The following is a 19,190-nucleotide window of genomic DNA, read 5'->3' on the forward strand; positions in this document are numbered from 1 at the left end:
AACCCTAGCAGCAGGAGCTATTTATCACGAGGTGGCAAACACATAGGCCAGCCTTGCTTCTAGCTGGTACCTCGTCATTACTCTTAATTTGTGACTATTTTCAGTTCCCAGCAAAACACAGGAATAAGTCAAGTGGGGAGAGACTCCAGGTAATACATCTCCTATGCACAACACTGAGATTTAGGGGCTCCCTGCAGTTAGGAGCAGCAGTGCCTGGGCACTGCAGACATCTTTTTTCTGTGTCACTCTCCTTCCCTGACCAGCTGGCCTGCTGGAGCAGGCAAGCCAAGAAACAAATAGCACATGGAGATACATTATCACCCTCTGTGGCTTTGGCAGCCTGTCTTCCCACTGTTGAAGGGCTGGTGCCAGTCAGTGTGAATTACTGTGAGACTGCTGCAGTTTCCTTATATTTAAGCATGCTGTATGCATACATATATGTATAGATTTGGGGAGAGATAGAGAATTAGGGAGAACGAGTGTGTGTGCATGTTCCTCTGTGTGTGTCTTCAGAGGTCTGAGAGAGAAGGAACCAGCACGGAGAAGACGTGTATTGCTGTTTTCATGCTCTGAACTCCCTCCATGACTTGCTTTAGTGCTTCCTTCAACTCCTGCCATGTTTGGTAGCTCAAAGCAACTTGCACTTCTTCCAACACTTTTTTTTTTTCCAGATACTTTGAGTTTCTTTGTTTGTTTCTGGCTGAGAACGCAGCCTTTTTAAAGAAGGGGAAAAAAAGAGCTATTGCTTCAAACTGCTTTGTGGGCCTGGCAAGGAAAGCAGAGGAGGGGAGATGCTGAATGTCTCAGGCTGTGCCAGAAGGAAGCTGCTTTCCTTGGAGATTTCTTCCCCCTGCAGTTTATTGGGAGACATTGTTTATGCTTTACCTGGTACTGGGCCAAAGGGGTTTATAAGACCTGCTTCCAAATTCATTTTCTCCTTGGAAGCTGAGGCTGAATTGTTCTAAGTATCATTTCCATTCTGCAAGAGCACCCACCCAAGGAAAGGAAAGCTGGGCTGCATTAGTACTGGTAGTCAGTAAATTGTGTTAGCTGAATACACACAACTGCATGGCAGTCCATGCCTTGGTTTGTTTTAGTGAATGCTTTGTTTTAGGGGTTTTTTAGGGATGTTTTAGGAATGTTCTTAGGGATGTTCTGCTTGCCAGTGGCGGTGCGTGCAAGTGCTGGGGGAGTGTGCTAGGGCAGTTTTGCATCAGGGCACCGATGCCATGAGGAGTGTATTGCCAGTGCTGCCTGCTGTGACAGGTGTGAGAGGTGAGGGAGGCTGGACAGGTTGCTGGATGTATACGGTTATATAGGAGTTACGGGTATGTGCATATATAGTGCTGAAAGACTATATACACACGTCTTTGAGGCATTTCAGTGAGTACAGAGGGATATTTGTGAGTGTGTGAGAGCAAAGGAGAGTATGAGTACAAGTACTAATGTTCACCAGCCAGGGTTTGCTGTGATTTCACCATATCCAGATCAGGACTGCCCTGTGACTGAAGTCCTGCCAGTTGGCTGCCTCCACATGTATCCTGCAGCCTCAACATTTGCCTTTTAAAATAAAAGCCATTTGTGATGTATTCACTCTCTTTTAAGTCTGCCCGGGAGCCCTGACCGCTTTCCTTGCCCCTCTCTCATGCCATGTCTGTCCGTAGTTTCCTCTCCCTCCCAGGCAACAGAGGACTTCAGAGAGATGGATGACATAGCAAAAGCTCCTAGGAGGATGGGCTGTCACGCTATTTCAAAGCTCTCTAACTCCAATCCTTCTAGCAATGGATTTCAGGAGAAAAGCAAAGAAGGGGGCGGAAGGGGAAATGATGAGCTAAAACTACCTGTTCAGTAGTTTTCTTCTGCCAGCTAGCTCACTGGATGTGTTGTTTTTCCCGCCCCTGCTGTCCCACGTTTGCGGCTGGTGTGGTCAGCATTGTCCTCTGAAGTCACTGTCATCTGCAGGCACTGGACAAGTACTTTTTCTGGCATCAGTAGATAATAGTGTTTTCCAACCCTGTGTTGCCCTAAGGGTACCCAGGAGTGCAGATTATTGAGAGAGGCATTTGCCTTAAGCAAGAGGCCAGGAAGGAGTTTTTACTCATCTCATGAGTGCAGTGAGAGGTTTAAATTATATGTGTGGTTGCTCATAGGCTTTCCTTGCTGCCTTCCTAGACTGCCTGCCTAATTCTTGCTGTTATGTTTTCTGCTCCCTAACAGTACTCCAAGGCATTGAAGCATTTTGGAGAGAACGAGGGCAAGATGCAGCCGGATGAATTTTTTGGTATCTTCGATACTTTCTTACAGTCATTTGCAGAGGCCAAGCAAGACCTGGAGAATATGAGGAAGAAAAAAGAAGAGGAGGAGCGCAGGGCACGCATGGAGGCCATGGTGAGAACCCCCGCATGGGAAGGAGTTTCATTTCATCATCTTGGTGCATCTCAAGAGAAAGATTGAGAGACCCAGTTCCAGTGCTCATGTCCCATCCTGTTTGTTTCATATTCTTCTCCCTGCCACCTCACTTGGTCCTACTACTCACAAATGATAATATTTTCCTGCTAGCTGCCTTCTCAGACCTCAAGGACATGCTGTTTGGCTCCCAAATTACCTCCTTTGGCTCTAGGTACCCAACTCTGGCCTTGGGTTTTCTGCATTGTCACTCTGCAGGATGGTGCTACCCCTGCCCAGGGCCAGACTGTCCTCCTTTCAGGCTGCAGGCTCTGCACACAAGCTCTTGGAGCCAGATTTCCCTCGGTACTGCCAGCTGGTCAGCTTCCACTCAGACTCTGTCGTCATCTGACAGCATATGGTGACACAGTGAATGCCCTGGCACCTGCTTCAACCTACACTAGCAATATCTCCCTCTGGAATGCCTTAATGCCTTGATTACTGAGTCTGCTTTTATCCTTGACGTGGTGAGAGAGCTTGTGTGCATCATTGATTTTGCTGCTGGGAGACTGATGTGGGTATCCCCAGGGATTCGTGTGAACCGGCCTCCCGCTCCAACCTCAGGCTTTCCCGAGGCCTGAGAACAGCTCCACATTCCTCTGCATCCTTCCACTCTGCCAGCACTTTAACCCCAGCAGCCACCGCTTCCCGAGGCTACGCTTAAGAGAACTGCTGCTTTAAACATTGGTTATTTCTAAAGCACTCTGTTCTGCGCTGTTCAGTAGGAGAGACAGGTAAAACGCTATGATGACAGCAGGGTTCTTGGAGCTGTTAGAGAAAGAGATAAAATGCCAGGACTTAGGCTCAAGTTTCATATCAGCTAGCCTAGAAAGCACAGAAACTCACTATAAAATCACTGAGATGATTTGGCAAGCCTGATGCTTTGAGACAGTTTGCTTATGGAAAGAGTCTTCCTGCAGCTTGGAGCTAAGACACAGAATAAGCAACCTGCCTTTCAAAAGCCTTATTTGTGCCTTGACATCTCAACTAATCATGGTGCTGACCAGTGTGGGAGATAACCGAGCTCCCTCGTGCTGCAAGAGCCTCGCGCTGACAGATGGACCTGTTTGGTGACTTGTAAAATCAGTGGTGCTGCTCCCTTCCCAGGCTGCTTTCTTGCTGCCCGTGTGGCACTAATAGTGCATTTGGACTGTTTCATTGCTTTTTCCGTTCAAAGCCAGTTTCTTTTTCCGGATTCAAGGCAGCTTTCCTTCCTATTCTCATCACTGCAAGATGTTGCCCCCATTCAGATTGCAAGATGCTGCCTCCATCTAAACATGAGCTGTTTGGTGGACAGAGTTTGTTGATATTTTGATTTCTCACACACTTTTCATTCTCCATTTTGTTCAGCTTGCAGTCTCTGTTACAGCTGTTGGATTTTTTTTCCTCTTTCTTTTCTTTCTTTTGCTGCATTGTGACCTTTTGCCCTGTCCAAATGTAGCTACTCCTGGCCTAAGTGGAAATCTGGTTGTATCTGTTGTTGTGACTGTGGTTTGTGCAGATGCATTCGAACTATCTTCAAACTCACTAGGTTAGCTACTGTTCACACAGTGGTTGCTGCTGCACAAAGGCTGTTGCAAGCCTGGCCCTAGAAGCTGGGTAATCACTTAAGCCAGCATCATTTGCAGAGTATGACTTTGTCCCAGTTAGTTTGCTGGCACTAGACCGCTGTAAAATTTGTTCAAAATAACTGCAGTGTAGACAGATCGTATGCATAATCCTTTGGATGTAGTGCTTTGTGAGGCAAACACAAGGCACTACTCATTCCTCATTTCTCCTGCTCTCTGCTTGCCTGTGCAGAAAAGGGAAAGCCAGCAGGGCCTTCAAGTGCCCTTGTCATAGGTGATGGCCTTGCAGGTAACTCCTGACCACCTTTCTCCTAAACCATACTGATACACCTATCTGTTCCTTGAGTACCTCTAGTGTCTTGTTTAGCTAATTCTAAAGTTCTGTGTCTTTCTCCACAGCTAAAAGAGCAGAGGGAAAAAGAGAGGCGGCAAAAGAAAGCACAAGCAGGAAGTATCTCCGAGGAGAGCGGGGAGTTCGATGACCTGGTATCAGCATTGAGGTCAGGTGAAGTCTTTGACAAAGACTTATCCAAGCTCAAGCGCAACCGCAAACGTTCGGGGAACCAGGGCTTAGAGACAAGCCGGGAGCGGGTGGTGACAAAGCTAAATTATTGATTAGAAGAGGAAGAAAAATAATCAACCAAAAGAAGATGATGAAAAAAAAAGTGCAAAACAAGCAAGATGAATGTGTGCAATGGCGCCTGGCTGACAGCTGCTCCGAAGGATTTCTTTGGCCTGCCTATGATCAGCTTTCTTCTCATGTCTCCTCTGTGCTCCTAATTTGAACCATTATAAAAGTGCCTCTATGGAGCCAGCAAGGCTTGTGGCTTGCCATTCAGAGCTAACAGGCTTGCTTCTGGGAGTTTTCTGTGTCATCAAAGGCCTTGTGGTGATGACAGAAAGTACTTGGGCCTTGTAGACTGCCTTGCAGCCGGAGAAAGATAATTTTCTGTGTGCCAAAGTGAAAAATAGCCATGTTCTCCATCTTGCTGATAAAAAGCAAGACATTAATTTCAGAGCAGCTCTGCAAACACACCTGTTGCTTCTTCAAAATCTATGCTGGCCTCAGGGGGTATGTCAAGAAGTGGTTCTTGGTGTTCCCAGTTCCCTCCCAGAACTGGATTTTACAGCAAGCCATCAATTAGAACCTGAAAAATGCTTTTGGTCTTATGCTTTATAATAGTTTTGTGTGGCCTACACTGCCCAAAGTAAGTGATAGTCAGAAGGAAGAAATCGGGAACAAATTGGAATTCAAGAATCAGAATCAACATAACATACTTTGCAAAAGTCTTTTGGATTCTGCGTTTATAGAAGCCATTTTCTGGAATTTGTTGATGATTGAGCCTCACAGCGAAGAAACACGTCTCCTAGGAAAGGAGCTCTGGCTTGCAGTTTAGAAAAGTAAGTCACTGCCTGTTTGGGGTTAGGTACAGAGGCCTGTGTAGCCTGTTGTCATTGCTTGAGGGTGAGAGGGAAACAGCCAAACATTTCTTACCTGTTTGTACAACATTTCTTACTACAACCCAATGGAAACTGGGAGTTCACAGGTTACAGGCAGTGAAAATCAAATGAGGTCGCTTGTTGCAAGAACCTTCTCCTTCACCCGTTGCTTGCTGCGGTTGTCGTTGGGATGCAGTTTCCATCTAACAGGCTTCACTGCACACACCCTGCTCCAACCCAGGAGCATCGTGAAACTCAAAAAGATATGAATGGTGTCAAAGGAGAGCCTTGGAGCCCACACCTCCTTTCCTGTTTTTAAAGAGATTGCTCTGAAGATCACATATGCAAAACTGAGAGTTTTTCAGGAAGACACAATTGTATAAGCTGAGCAGGCTTTGGAGATGAGTTAGCTCAGAGGGAAAAAAAAGAAACTTATATTTAAACTACGCATATGAAGCACAGCCCAAAAAGCAAGGAACCACAAGAAGATGGGACTCACCTCTTTCACTAGATGTGCAGACTGTGCATCGTTAGTCAACAGCACAAAATGTCAGGGAATTCCAGGGAAGAGAAAAAAAAAAAAAAAAAAGCTCCATTTGTCACTTTAATCGTTTGGTTTGTTATTTCTTCGAACGTCATTCAACCTGAGGTTCTGCACTGAATATGCAGAACAGAACTTGCTCTTCCATGCACACTGCCTAATCAGTATTACACGCTACCGATACCGGGGAAGCAAACTGTGGTGGTTTTCTGAACACTTTGAGAGTAAAATAATTTTGTAAACTATGGGAAAAAGCAAAATAAGTCATAATTGTTAAACTCTAATATTTCATGGTTTATTGAATTTTGAGTCTCCTTCCCCAGCATTTCCCTATTTACGACATTCCAGACTGCTGCACCCCTGTATAATACTCATCGTAAAGAGCTGGTATCTTACAAGAGCTGGATGCATTCTCCTCCCTTATAATCCCATTCCCTTTCTGGGATTAGCAATTAACAGCAATACACACTGCAGTGGACACAAGCACCTTTTAGAAGAAAGACTGTATTTCATAAAGGTTTTTGAAAATTTAAGAAGAAAAAAACACCCTCGCTTTTTAAGCATTGTTATTTTAAATTACAAAGTGGATTTTTAGAAATGTCTCTTGTAAATTATATTAACGAGCTCCTTGCTGCTCCCTGAAGTAGACGTGCTATATCCCAGCCCTTTTTGTTTGTCTTGTTTTAAAGCATGCCATATAACCTATGCCATGTAAGCTGTATGAGAGGTGGTAATATGTGCCAAATTGGTATACAGTTGAGTTTAGATTTGGATAATCTCTGAATTCCAAAGACTATGTTTTTAAGAATTAGAACATTGTAGTATTTTCCCTCTGTCTTTGCCCTGGTTTTAGGACTTGATCAGAAATTCAAGTGCAGCGCCAAGGTCGGCCCTGGTGCAAGATGTGACTCGTGACTGTCCATTTTACAGCTGCTTGCTTCCCAGGTACTTGTTTGATAAGGCAGGCTGTCAGCGTGGCAGTGCTGCCAGAGAAGGAACAGCTCAGGGCAAAACCCTTCACTACAAATTCAGCATTCTCCCCACCTGGTCAAACCAGGTCTGTGCTGTGCTTTTTGAAACTGAAGTCACTTTGCCAGGCCACAAATGTAGCAAAAGCAGGGTGAGGATATGATGTGGTAAAACATCTGTCTGTTTGTGTACGCAGTTCTGCGCTGGTTTAGAGGTCCCGTATGGTGGTACATGGTACACCAGCCATGCTGAGAGAGTCCAAGAAAGCTGCTTTAGTTTTGCCACCTCCCTGACTCAGACACAAAGAGTAAGAGATTTTGCAACTCCTGTAAATCAGCTGTGGGATACGTTGTATTACAGGGGCTGACAGAAAGCCTGGAGTCATGTCCCAGTTCACTGCAACTCAACTTTCTTAGCACTATGGAGCCTTAGACTGCTGTTTAGGGTCTTTGCCGGTGACTGAAAGCTTCTTTCCACATGCTAAGTAGTCTCCACCGGCTGTTGACTCCATGGTAAACATTCGTTGAGGGGGCTTTGGAAAAGCTTGGTTGAACACAGGTGACTAGTGGTTTCTCATAAGTGGTAACAAGGCCTGTTAACATGTCTTCCATGTGAGAGAAGAAGATAAGAAAAAGATCATATAGAAGAAAAGGAAAAAGTTGGCTCTGCTTTATGGCCTGGCTTCAGATCTTTGCTGAAGCTGCATTTGTCTTTGCATCTAGTCCCTTGGGTGCTCTCTTTTCATAGGCTGATGCAGATGAGAAAGTCGTATTCAGCATCCTCTAGTGCTGGCTGAGCCCCAGCACGTGCAGCAGGTTGCCATGAGGCAAAACACTGAGTAACACTCTCCATCAAGCTCTCAGAGCCAGAGAAAAACAGAAGTCTGGTTTGTCCTTACAGCTGTGTCAAGGACCAGCATTTCAAATAAAATTGCTCTCACTCTGAGAATAAGGAGCAAAGGTGGGAGAGAGTTATATAATCCAGGACTTACTCGCTTTACACTTCCTACAGAAACACAGGCAACACTAGCTTTATGACAGAGCACCTCACAGCAAGAGGGGGAAGTATTTTTTTCACTCCTCAGGCATTGTCCCCAGAGGTCTAGTCCTCCCTCACCTCTGCATTTCTGTGTTTTCTTAAGAAGGCTGCATTAGGCAGACCCCAGGAAAGACTGAAGAGCTTGCTTCACTCCCTCCCTCTCTTACTCCCTTTGGTCTGAGTCACTCTTCTCAGTTTGTCACAACTCTCTGGAATGGCTGCATGGTGAAGGGGCTTCAGGGCATCAAGGTCACTCCCTGCCCTGTAGCACACACATAATCCGAGCACCAGTTCCCTACAAAGGCAGAAGCAGGACTAGTATTCAGGGGTGAGAAACTTCCCAACAGAGAGACAATTTGGGTGTCCTTCAGAAGCATTTCTGTAATGTGGTCACAATGTCCGAGGAAGGGAAAGGAATTGTGAGGGGCCCTGTCGGAAAGCTGTAGGGCTGGTGTTTCCACAACAGCCAGCCTCACTGGCTCAATCTGTCCTTTTTTTTTTTTTTTTTAGGAAAGCTCATATTTTGAACATAGGAGAAGCTTGTGTCAGGAGTTTCTGTGAGGGGAATGGAGATCAGTTGTACAGTTGATGATGTACATGATGTATGCAGTTTTGTTTCTGGATTGGTTGTTTTTGTTTTCTTTTTTGTTGAGGGTTAAATGTTTTTGTTTTTTTTTTTGTTCGTTTGTTTGTTCTTAAAAAAGGGTTTTAGGAATCTCTGAAGGGAACCTGTAAATCTGACACCTCTATTTATTTTGCCTTATTTTAGTTTGCTATGTTTGTATGTATACACTGCATTACAGCAAAGACTATTGAGACCGTGCCAGGGCATTACACCAGCCAGACGTCTGGCTTGGTTATTCTGCAGCAGACTGAGCTAGGTGAGGGGCTGGGTGTAAGCAGTGCTGGTGTGGTGAAGGAAGAAGGAAAACCTTTCCTTTGCCTTTCTACTTATCATTCTGCCCCTACTCATATTGAGCCTGGGAAAGCAGGTTCTAAAGCATATGGTGAACTTAAGGAGATCAGTTATTTTGGAGTACTTTTGCTTTCAAAAAAAAAAAAAACCCACCGTTTTATTTTCTCATCATGAATCATGATGGGAAGACAGAAAAGTGATCAACTGCACAGCTGTTCACTCAGGCTTCATCCTTCGTCCCAGATTCTTGCCATGGTACCAAAGAAGCTTGGATAGATGTACAAATGTGATCCATGCCCTGTAACTTCTCAACAAAGTCAACATTTTGGTGAGACAAACAGGGACAGTCTTCTCTTCTGAGAGCTACTGTTCCCTCCTATTTCCAAACCCAAGAAATCAGGATTTCCTCTCCTTCCCCTCTTTCGTTCTTTCCCGCTCCACAAGTTTCTCTTTTGTACCCGAATATGCTGGACTGTTTTCTTATTGAAAGTTTAGGTTCTTTAGGTTTTGCTCGGTGCTGCTGCTTGTTAGTTTTAACCAATGATGATGCCAAAGGGACACTAAATTTTCATTCAGCTTCCACCCGCTAACAGGAGGATCAACAAAGTCTTTCTACCAACTGGCTTTCTACTCATAAGAGTCTGTAGCAATCCCCAGGTGTTTGGCCATTGCTTCTCAGCTTCTGGCCTGGACATGGGAGATTTCTGGTCATCTGTCATCCAGGTAGCTCCCATTGGCCACCTTAGTTTCTGTTGTCAATGGAAGGTAGACTGAAGAGGCCATCATTAACACAACTTGGTCAAGTGAAAATGTAGACTTTATATATATATATATATATATGTCTCTCTCTCTGTGTATATATATATATATTTAAAGCTATTTGCTACTACTAGTAGTTTTGATAATAATCTCCTGAAGTTGGCTAGATTTTGCTTACTGTACCTGCTGAGAAGGATGTCATTAGTCTAGCAAGTGGTTATGGCATCGCTTTTCAAGAAAGAGTCTGGACACTTAAAAGATCTTTTAAAACCAGTCTTCTCTGTTACTGCTGTTAATGTGGAATATATAACCATGTAGCCAGTACAGGTTGCCCTGGGTTTACACCAGCACAGTTCATGGTAGCATCTGAATCAGAACTCCCCTGTTGACAGTTTTGGCCGTTTATAAGATGCTCTCAAGGGCTCCTGAAGGGCATGGTGAAGAGTTCTCCACCAGCAGGAGCTCTCATCCCACTGATCTGGAAAAGCCTCCGTAACAAGTCATTCACCTTCCTTCACATCTACCTTTAAAAAGGCTCCTTAAAAACCTTTGCAGTTTTAAGAATTGTCAGAGGATGTCAGGTACCTGAGCGACTCTACGCTTGCGTCTCTCCTTCAAACCACCTCCATCTCCAGCCATTCTCCTCCCTGCAAGCCTGCTCAGCTTGAAACTCGCAGGTCGCTTTAGGACGTGCTCCTGCCTGCCAAGCTAGAAAGTACAGTGCTGCTTACCAAAGTGGGAGGTTGTGTGCTGCTGTAATGCCTTGGCGTATCCTCATTTGTTAGTCAGTTTAAGACTATAAGTGAATTAAATGTACAAATCCTGTAGTGTCCTTTTTATCCATATCTTTTTATAAGAACATACTGTAATACTAAAAAAAAAAAAAGGCAAAAAAAAATTAAAGATATATTGTCCCCACTGCGCCTCAGTAAATTTCTTCGTAGTTGAGTTTTCTGTTGGAAAAAGCCTGAAATTTTTTGTTGGAAAGCCTGAAAAGTGAGCTGGTGTCTGGGTACATTTTTATGTTAGGCTCTGGGGCTTCCTCTTTGATTATGAGCATGTAGCTCTTTAGATGACACAGTCACTACAGGTCTAGTGAGAAAGTTCACAGGTTGTTCTGGGGGAGCAAGCAACAAAGTGAACACAACCACGACCCCCTTTGCAAGGGCAGGGAACTAGCCATGGAGCCACCATGTTAGCATATCCAAGGCTCATCTTTTAAAAAGAATAAAGCAATGAACAGCAAAGGGGACATGCAATTTCATTTAATAAATAAATAAAAACACAATCACAGGATGATTAAGATTGGAAGGGACCTTTGGAGATCGTCTAGTCCAAACCCTTTGCACAAGCAGGGTAACCTACAGCACGTTGCAGAGGATCACATTTCAGCAGGTTTTGAAGGTCTCCAGAGAAGGAGACTCCACGATCTCTCTGGGCAGCCTGTTCCCGTGCTCTCTCACCCTCACAGTCAAGAAGTTTTTCTTCAAACTCAGGCAGAACTTCCTGTGCTTTAGTTTGTGCCCATTGCCTCTTGTCCTACCAGTGGCCACCACTGAAGTCTGCCCCCCTCTTCTTGACACCCTGGCTTAAGATATTTTTACATATTCATAGAATCTCAGCCTTCTCTTTAGCTGAACAAGCCCAGCTCTCTCAGCCTCTCCTCAAAGGAAAGATGCTCCAGTCTCCTGATCATCTTTGTGGCCCTATGCTGGACTCTGTCCAGTAGTTCCATGTCCCTCTTGTACTGGGAAGCCCAGAACTGGACACAGTACTGCAGATGTGGCCTCACCAGGGCTGAGCGGAGGGGGAGGATCACCTCCCTCAACCTGCTGGTAGCACTTCCTAATACGCTCCAAGATACCATTGGCCTGCTTGGCCACAAGGCACGTTGCTGGCTCCTGGTCAATTTGTTGCCCAGGCCCTCCTCTGCAGAGCTGCTCTCCAGTGGGTCGACCCCTAGCATCCTGCTAGCCGAGAGCTCATGATCCACGCTGAGACATACTAGCACAACAGAAAGCCAAGGAAGGAAGTTTGGGGTTTAAGAAGCTCGCCACACGCTTGCCTATTTGCTGAACCATGTGTGTACTGACAGCAAGGGGGTGACTGGAAGGAGGAGGGGGAGAAAAGGCCTGCTTCAAAGGAAGAAGTTAAATAAGGCCAGGTGAAAAGGAGCTCAGAAAGTCAACGTCAGGGCTGCAGCCTTCAGGGTAGAGGGGATGCTGGAGAGAGGACAGCAGGGCAGGAGGAAGGAAGGACAGGCTGCTGCTCATTGAGATGTGCTTTCAAATGGGATAGACCAGAGGTCAGGTCAGGCCCGTCCTTGGAGCTCAAAGGCAGAGCGTTTTTCATCTTAGGTGCAGCATGTGCAGTGGGGGTTGCCCACAGCTTTCCCTGTCTCTGCAAACAGAAACAGCTTGCAGACAAAACACAGGTCCATGCTTAAAACACAGGTCCATGCTTTTATCTTCAGCTCACCCAGGGCGATGTTTTCACCATGAGCTCCTGAGCAGCTTCTCAGATCAGGAGCCCTGCCAGTAGTGTGGGTCTGTGCAGTGGTTGGCCTCCTGGGGATGCCCAGCCACAGCTCTGGCTCTGAGGGGGAGCGGAGGTCGTGGCCAGAAGCAGTCAGAGCTAATTGCCTCACCGCCTGGGGCAGCCACCTGAGTGCCCTGCGTGGCAGAAGCCTCTAGTTTTGTGCTCCTCACAAAGGGGCTCCCATTTCTCCATCACACTGTGTTTGTTTCAAACCCAGTCCACCTCACAGGGAGGGCTGTTCCCCAGAGCCATGTGGGACACGCATGGCAGGGGCAGGACCCATGAGCAGGGCTGCCTGCCTCTTCTTCCAGCCCCTGGGTCTCATCCATGGAGGTTGAGCCCTACTTCCCTTACAGTGAGACCAGCAGCACCTGAGTTCTGAGCGCTTCCAGGGAGCAGAAAAGTGCCCTGCCTAAATTGCTGGGGGGAGATTTGTTTCTTTTTTTGTAATGCCATGAATGGGCTGGAGCTGCAGTGCGAGGGGCTTGTGACACCCTGCAGTGGGGAGGTAAGCACTGCCTGGCCCGTCTGAGCAAAGCTGCTGCGGGGTATCAGCTGCCTGGTGGTGGTGGCAGGGGTTGGTAGTCTTCCCTTTCCTTCCCCCTCTTTCTTCCCTATGATGCCTTTGTCTCTGCCAAGGCAAGTATGGGACTTTCCAGAAGGGAGAAGCTGTATGGCCTTTTGGGACCTGCCTTTTACTGCTAGGAAACAAAATAATTAAAGATTTTTGCTCCCCTTCCCCCACAGTCCAAATGTGTTTTTCAAGCTTGTTGTGCTAGATACAGTTCTTCCTATTTAAGCACCTAATGAGATTCTTGCTGCTGTAATCTGAGATGTGGTCACTGTTTATCTGTGTCATGGTCAGACTCTCATGCGGGAGGTAGACTCCTTTGTGCTCTTGGTGTGGATTTATTAGGAGAGAAAAGGATGACAGTATTTGTGGACTCGCTTAACCCTGGTAAACTGTCATTTTGCTATGTGTTTGGTGGTGGGAAAGAGAGTTTTGAAAGAGTACCAACCTGGCAGAATGATTTAACATTTAAGAAAGTGATGGACAGATGTATCAAGAAAGCAAAAAGTGCCCTGTTAGCCTGTGCCTTGATGAGGTAGTGATCCGGGGTAGGATATTGGTCTGGAGTGCCTGGTTTCCATATGTTGGTTTGCTTCTTTGCAAGATACGCAACTGTTGCTTAAAGAAAAAAAAAAAAAGAAAAAAAAGTGCATTTTCAAGTTGGATTAAAGAGTCAGGGAGACTAGCAGAATTTTGCTTGGTTTTCACATGATTTCAAGCACCGAGCTTCAGGTCAAGCCTGTGAAAGGGAACTGCTGGTCTGAGACATTACCACTATTTGAACCTAGGGTGATAAAGTATGTAATGACAGAAACTCATTCTTCATTTTTCCAGGCCCAGTCCCTTTGCCAAAGGGTGGGATAACTGTGGTGATCTGAGGACCTCTGGCCCTGCACTTGTCTGGTGGGAGCCCCAGGTTGGTGTGATTGCCCAGGAGTTGAAGTCCTCTCTATCATGTAGAGGTTCCTCAGCTTCCCAAAGCATGAACTGAGCTGCAGCAATAGCTTTTAAATGCATTTCAAACCCATTTGTGAAGGGGCTTGTTTTTGTCCTAAATAGAAGTGTAAACATCTACCGCCTTTTTTGGCTTGTTTGTGTAATAGGACCTGTTATGCTTAGGTGAAGACCCACAGGGATCTTTGACCCTATGCCGCTGGTGTTCTCGATGCTGTCTGTGAAGCCAGAAATGTGCTTGGGAGACAGCCTTCCTAGAGCTGGTGTCACCTTGCTGCTGCATATCTTGAAACCAATGTTTAACAAGGAGATTTGAGTTTAGGCACTTTTTTTCCCCACTAAGCTTTTTCTCTTTCACTTGTCCCAGAAAGTGCTTTGCTTTTTTAGTTTTGTTTTGAAATCTAGATGGCCTTGATTAAAAGTGTACTATATCAAAGCACAATCTAAGCCTCAAAATAATCCAGTAACACAAATAGCAGCCTCCGTTAGAGGCTGTTCTTAAGCTTCTTTAAAAGGAAACAATTAGCATTCTTCAAAAGGGTTAACTTTCATTTTTTAAGACAAATGTTCCTCCTTGTCTCCCAAAGTCAAGCTCCTTTCTTCCTTCCTATGCTTAATTAATGAGGAGGAGCCTCCTGGCTGAAAAAAAAAAATCCCTTTAGAGTCGTGATCAAAGCAGGAAACACAACATGAACGTAATGAGGAGTTCCAGCTCGCTTGCTGCATCTCCTGCCTGCCGCAGAGCTGGACGCTGGCCAGGGACCTCCAGTGCGTGGGTGGGAGTGGGAGGTGCAGGCAGGGACACGGCTCCTGCACTGACCTCTCAGTGCATGGCCGAAGGAAACTGCTCGCACGAAGGGAGGGCTCCTGGGGGTCTCCCACTGCATGGGGTCACTGGGGGTGAGGGAAGGGGTGCAGCTGCCACCAGTCTGCCCGAGGGAGCTGAGTGCCTCCCCTTCTGTGTTGACCTCAAGCCTTGTTGCACCAGGGCTGCTGCACTTTGCAGGAGTGGGAGCTAAAAGGTGCTTGTCCAAACATGAGTTGGCCTCAAGTCATCTGCTGGCACGTGCCATCATTTGTATATCCCATGTACCAGACTTTCCCTAAAGGTACCACATCAAGTAGTACCTAAAACCAGCACATGTAGGCCTGCTTCTCTTGCTAAATGGTTGGTATTAGGCAGCAGCACAATTAAGTGCTCGTTTCCCTCCAGGTGAACCCTTCTTCCTGCTTGGTCTTGGACAATTTCCACTGAGCCAGAGCAAGCAAGGCCATCATCTAACGACTGCTGCTAATGTAAATCAGAATAGGGATCCTGAAATGATTAGGCTGTAAGTGCAACCCCAGTCTTGCTGAGGTACCTGTGGTACCTGATCCAAAGGTATTTCTGTCTTACAAAGCTGGGGTTATAGCACAGTGTATCGGTGTGATCGTGTCACCCTATCTAGCTTGTCCTCCCTTGAGGTGGAGAGAGGAATCCCTGGAAGATCGTGTTCCTGACATCATTGTGCCCTACTGCCGCTGACACTCGAGCTCTTGCGCTTGTAGTTAGCTCAGGTATTTGCTGACAGTGCAAAGGAGAGGGAGATGAAGGAGAGCTCCCACTCCCCTCGAAAGCACAGGCGAGGATGGATGCACCTCATACTGATCCTGACTTGTTCTCCCCTCCTCTCTTCTCTCCCCACCAGCTGTTTCCCCAGCTTATGCTCACCACAGGGTCAAAGAGGGCTCACAGGGGACAAGAGGGTCTCCTCAGGAGAGCTGCTGCATCTTTCCTGTCCTGACAGCCATGGAGCCCTGGGGTCCAGAGGCTGAGATTAATTCAGTGTGAGAAGCAGGGAAACACTCCTCATCCACCTCATTTTAAATGTGGGCAAAACAACATTCAGGCAATTCCCAGCAATGCTTGTGAAAGGACTAAGTCCCAACTAGCCAGAAGAATATCAGCCAGTAAACAATGAATAAATTCCACTGAAACATAAGGAATGTTGTCATAGGAAGTAGCTTGGGTGCCCCAAGAGACGCTACCTTAATATTTCCTTGTGGTGTGCTGAACCCACAGCTCATACCATCATTCTCATGCTCTGCTACTGTTTTGTAATTTGTGGTTCCTGTAAAGCTAATTTATTTAAAGGTATCCGAGGACTGTCCATTGCCAGTGGCAGAGAAAGCAGGAGGAGAAAAAAAGGAATGAAAACTTCTGTACTTGTCATTCCTACACAAGGAAACAAACAAAATGTGTATCTACTTTTTTTTAAAAAAAAAATTATTATTATTTCTTCTAGCATCGTGGTAACGATGATTTTATTCAGTTCTCCTCGTGAAGATCAGGTTGTCAGTAGAGTCAGGAGACGACGAAGAGGGCTCTAATCCCTGTCTTTGCGCCTGCACATCAGGGTGACTATCAGCAGGGCCGACATGGCCCCGGCCCTGCCTCTCAGCCCACCTTCTGGTGGCCTTTGGGCGAGATGAGTGCTCTCAGACCAGCCAGTGTGGAACGATGGGTTGTGCCCTGCTGGAGAGGGAGGGATCAGCCTGGAGACTGCCCACCCTTGGGCTCGCAGTAAGGGGTTCTGATGGGATCGCAGCGTTATAACTGAGCCGGGGTTTCCTGAGGCAACCCTGTGCATGGAGGAGGCTACATGTGTGTCCTCAGGCAAGTCAGTGGAGAAATCTATGCTTGTTTTGTGGAAGGGGAGGGTCACAATGGTGGCATCTTCCCCTTTTCTGCTATTAAACAGAAAGGAGGCCATTTCCCCAGCTCGAGCGATGTAGCCGCCTCCGGGCCCAGGGAGATATGTGGCCTTTCAGTGCAGAAGCAGCTCCATAGCTGAGGCGACGCAATGTTGGGACCAGAGCTAGCTCTGGCCTCGAGGGTGCTGACTTCTTGCCAACTCCTGCAGTGTCTGTGCTGGGAGGCGTCAGCAGTCCTGTCTTGGACTCACACTGAGGTCAAAGGGAGCAACTCCAAACTGCAGTTTGTCCCATAGCTGAGATCTTGTCCTTGTGAGGTGGCTGCCAGCTCCCTATCTGTTCCTGATTAATCCTCTCCCAGGGGAATGCTGGCCAGCACGTCCCAAACCCAAAGTGAGATCACAGGAGGAGGAAGGGGCTCAATCAGTCTCGCTCTCTAATTTTTAACCCATGCTGGCACCCTAAAGCAAACAGGAAGGCAGCAGGAGTTTGGACAAGGATCAGTAGTCCTAACTTTGTGCGGTGCAAGCAGAACCAGTATAATTATGGGTGAATGGACATAACCATAGAAATAGCTGAGCTCTGATGAGGGGTAGACTCTTTCCTGGGAACTGCTCGCGAGAGAGCAGCCAACGCTCTTACCCTATTACTCATGTCAGTGCTTCCCATCAGATTTGCCATGGGCTTTACCACCACTGGGAGCCTTTTTTGCAGTCATTATAGTTGGACCTGGGCTCTCCTCAGCGTAGCAGCAAGCATGGCTCCTTGTGAGCAGGAAAGTGAGATCTCCATTTAATAGATAGGAGAAACTGAGAGTGAAAGTCATGGCTGTGAAGAGCAGCCTTGTTCCTTTGGTGACAAAATACAAATCAGAAGTGAAGTGCCAACCAGGGTCTGCACACATGTCCCCAGGTCTCCACCACTGAGTGCTTAGCAGCAGAGCAGTTTGATTAGTTTCTGCCTCTGGAAATGACAACCTAGGTGAGTTACCAAGCAGGACACACCAGTCTGGCCAGAACGACCATTTCTTAAGCTTTCCCAGACCTCGTGGGCACATGGAGGTCCCAACTAGCGGCAGGTCCTTTGGAAAGCTCCAGATCGCATCTGTGTGGAGACATTTTGTCTGAGGGATCAGGCTAAATCTAGGCCACTGTAAAGCCCCCCTAATAGCAGCTCCGGCACCAGCTGCTCCGATTAGCTGAGACTCCCTTTTTGAGCTGAGTTACTTGCTGATATCGATGTGGCCTCTGTGCACAGGCTTTGGGGGAGAACAGGTGTCAAAAGTGTATGTGGGGGGAATTCTTGCTGGTGCCATGCAACTGTGGAAAAGCACTTGCTTTTTCCCCTTCCCTTCTATAAATGGTTATTGTGAAAACAGGTTTCTTAACTTGGATTACAACAGTGAGTGCTGGATGAGTTTTGCTACTAGTGACACACAACTGAAAGAAACTCTCAGCTAGACATCTAATCTATCTAGGATAGATTAGACTGAGCTGGCTGCTCACCATCTAGGATAGATTAGACCTGGGAGATCTATGTGGGAGATGAAAATAAGGAATGTATTTTGTCCCTATGAATTATGTTGTAGGACTCTTCCTGTCCACACTAAAGCCTGTGTCTGTTGTTTAGTAGGGATGTAATCCACAGCGGGGCAAGGGCTTTCCATGGGCTGCTGCAGAAGGAAGAGATTATATTAAAGTCTCATACCACACTGTACAAAACTATGACATTTCTGCTTTTGGATAAGGTACCTGGTCCAAGCCTGGCTCCCTGAGAGCTGCCTTTCTCCTGCCCTTAAGCTGAGGGCATGGAAGACTTTTTTTTCCAGGCTCTCCTGTGAATTTGTTGAGGGTGAGTGAATATTTTTTGAGGGTGGGCAGGGGGAGCAGAGACGCTGGGAGCCCTACTCCTGCTGCTGACGGAAGCACGGGCGTGCTTGCTTGCTCCCCACTCCAGCCAGCTGGGTTTAATTTTAGAAATGCAGTGCTATCTTGGGGCATCTTTTTCCACGGAATGCAAGTCTTTAAGTAAATAAATAACAGCTTTGTCGAGGTGGAATGACGGCCCGTAACCGCACTGCAAAACACGCACTGAGCAAGTCGAGCCCTGGTGCACTTGCATGTGGAACTACTTTGTACAGATACAGTGGCTGCACTGCCTCCCCTCAGCCCCCTCCCGATCGGGCCATGTGCATTGATTAAAAAGAAATAAAAACACCTTGAAATACCAGCCTTGGAGAGAAGTGGAAATGAAAACACCTCCAGCTGCTGGAGTTCAGCTAAAGTTCTCTGGCATAGGTCTGCAAAAGACATGGTTTTACCCATCATCAGCTAAAAGTTCCTGCTGATGCCTTTGCTGCATCTGGGACATCCCAGAAGGATGTACTCTGAGGCATCTTCGGGGAGGCCTGAGGGAAATAGCAGGCTATAAGGATGAATGCAAGAGACTTGTGTTTAAATCCCCCTCCCAGTCTGGCTGGCTGAGCGCCTCGTGCGCGCAGTTGTGTTGCTTATGGCTGAATGTCCTGGGTGTGTCTTCCAAAGCTTGTTTGCTGGCTGGAAAATCCTGTTAAGATCCATCTTACCAGGGCAAGAGCCCACTTCACTGCTTCAGCCCAGCAGCTCCGAGGTGCCTGCGTGGCATCTGCTGCAAAACCTGTTGGTAACTAGCTCCACTGAATGAGCAAAGCAAGCTCCTCGAAAGCTCCCAATCTGGTGGGGTCTGGGACTGAGTGAGACTGGTGGTGGGTAAGAAGCT

The 19,190-nt window shown here is 46.8% G+C and overlaps 1 protein-coding gene across 4 annotated transcripts in view; it reads left to right on the top strand.

Moving 5' to 3' along the window:
* The window catches only part of DAAM2 (dishevelled associated activator of morphogenesis 2), a 188,469-nt gene extending 183,035 nt beyond the window's left edge, over nt 1-5,434 (top strand). For all 4 annotated transcript variants that reach the window (XM_088524250.1, XM_088524251.1, XM_088524249.1 and 1 more), the window contains 2 exons: nt 2,218-2,388; nt 4,413-5,434. In XM_088524250.1, the coding sequence (XP_088380376.1) occupies nt 2,218-2,388; nt 4,413-4,628 (387 nt within the window). In that variant the 3' untranslated portion in view covers nt 4,629-5,434. The remainder of the gene's footprint in view (nt 1-2,217; nt 2,389-4,412) is intronic.
* Nucleotides 5,435-19,190: the final 13,756 nt, after the last annotated feature.

Source organism: Tinamus guttatus, unplaced genomic scaffold (assembly GCF_059628265.1).
Source record: "Tinamus guttatus ecotype Peru unplaced genomic scaffold, ASM5962826v1 Tinamus_guttatus_pri_ptg000208l, whole genome shotgun sequence".
Lineage (NCBI taxonomy): Eukaryota > Metazoa > Chordata > Aves > Tinamiformes > Tinamidae > Tinamus > Tinamus guttatus.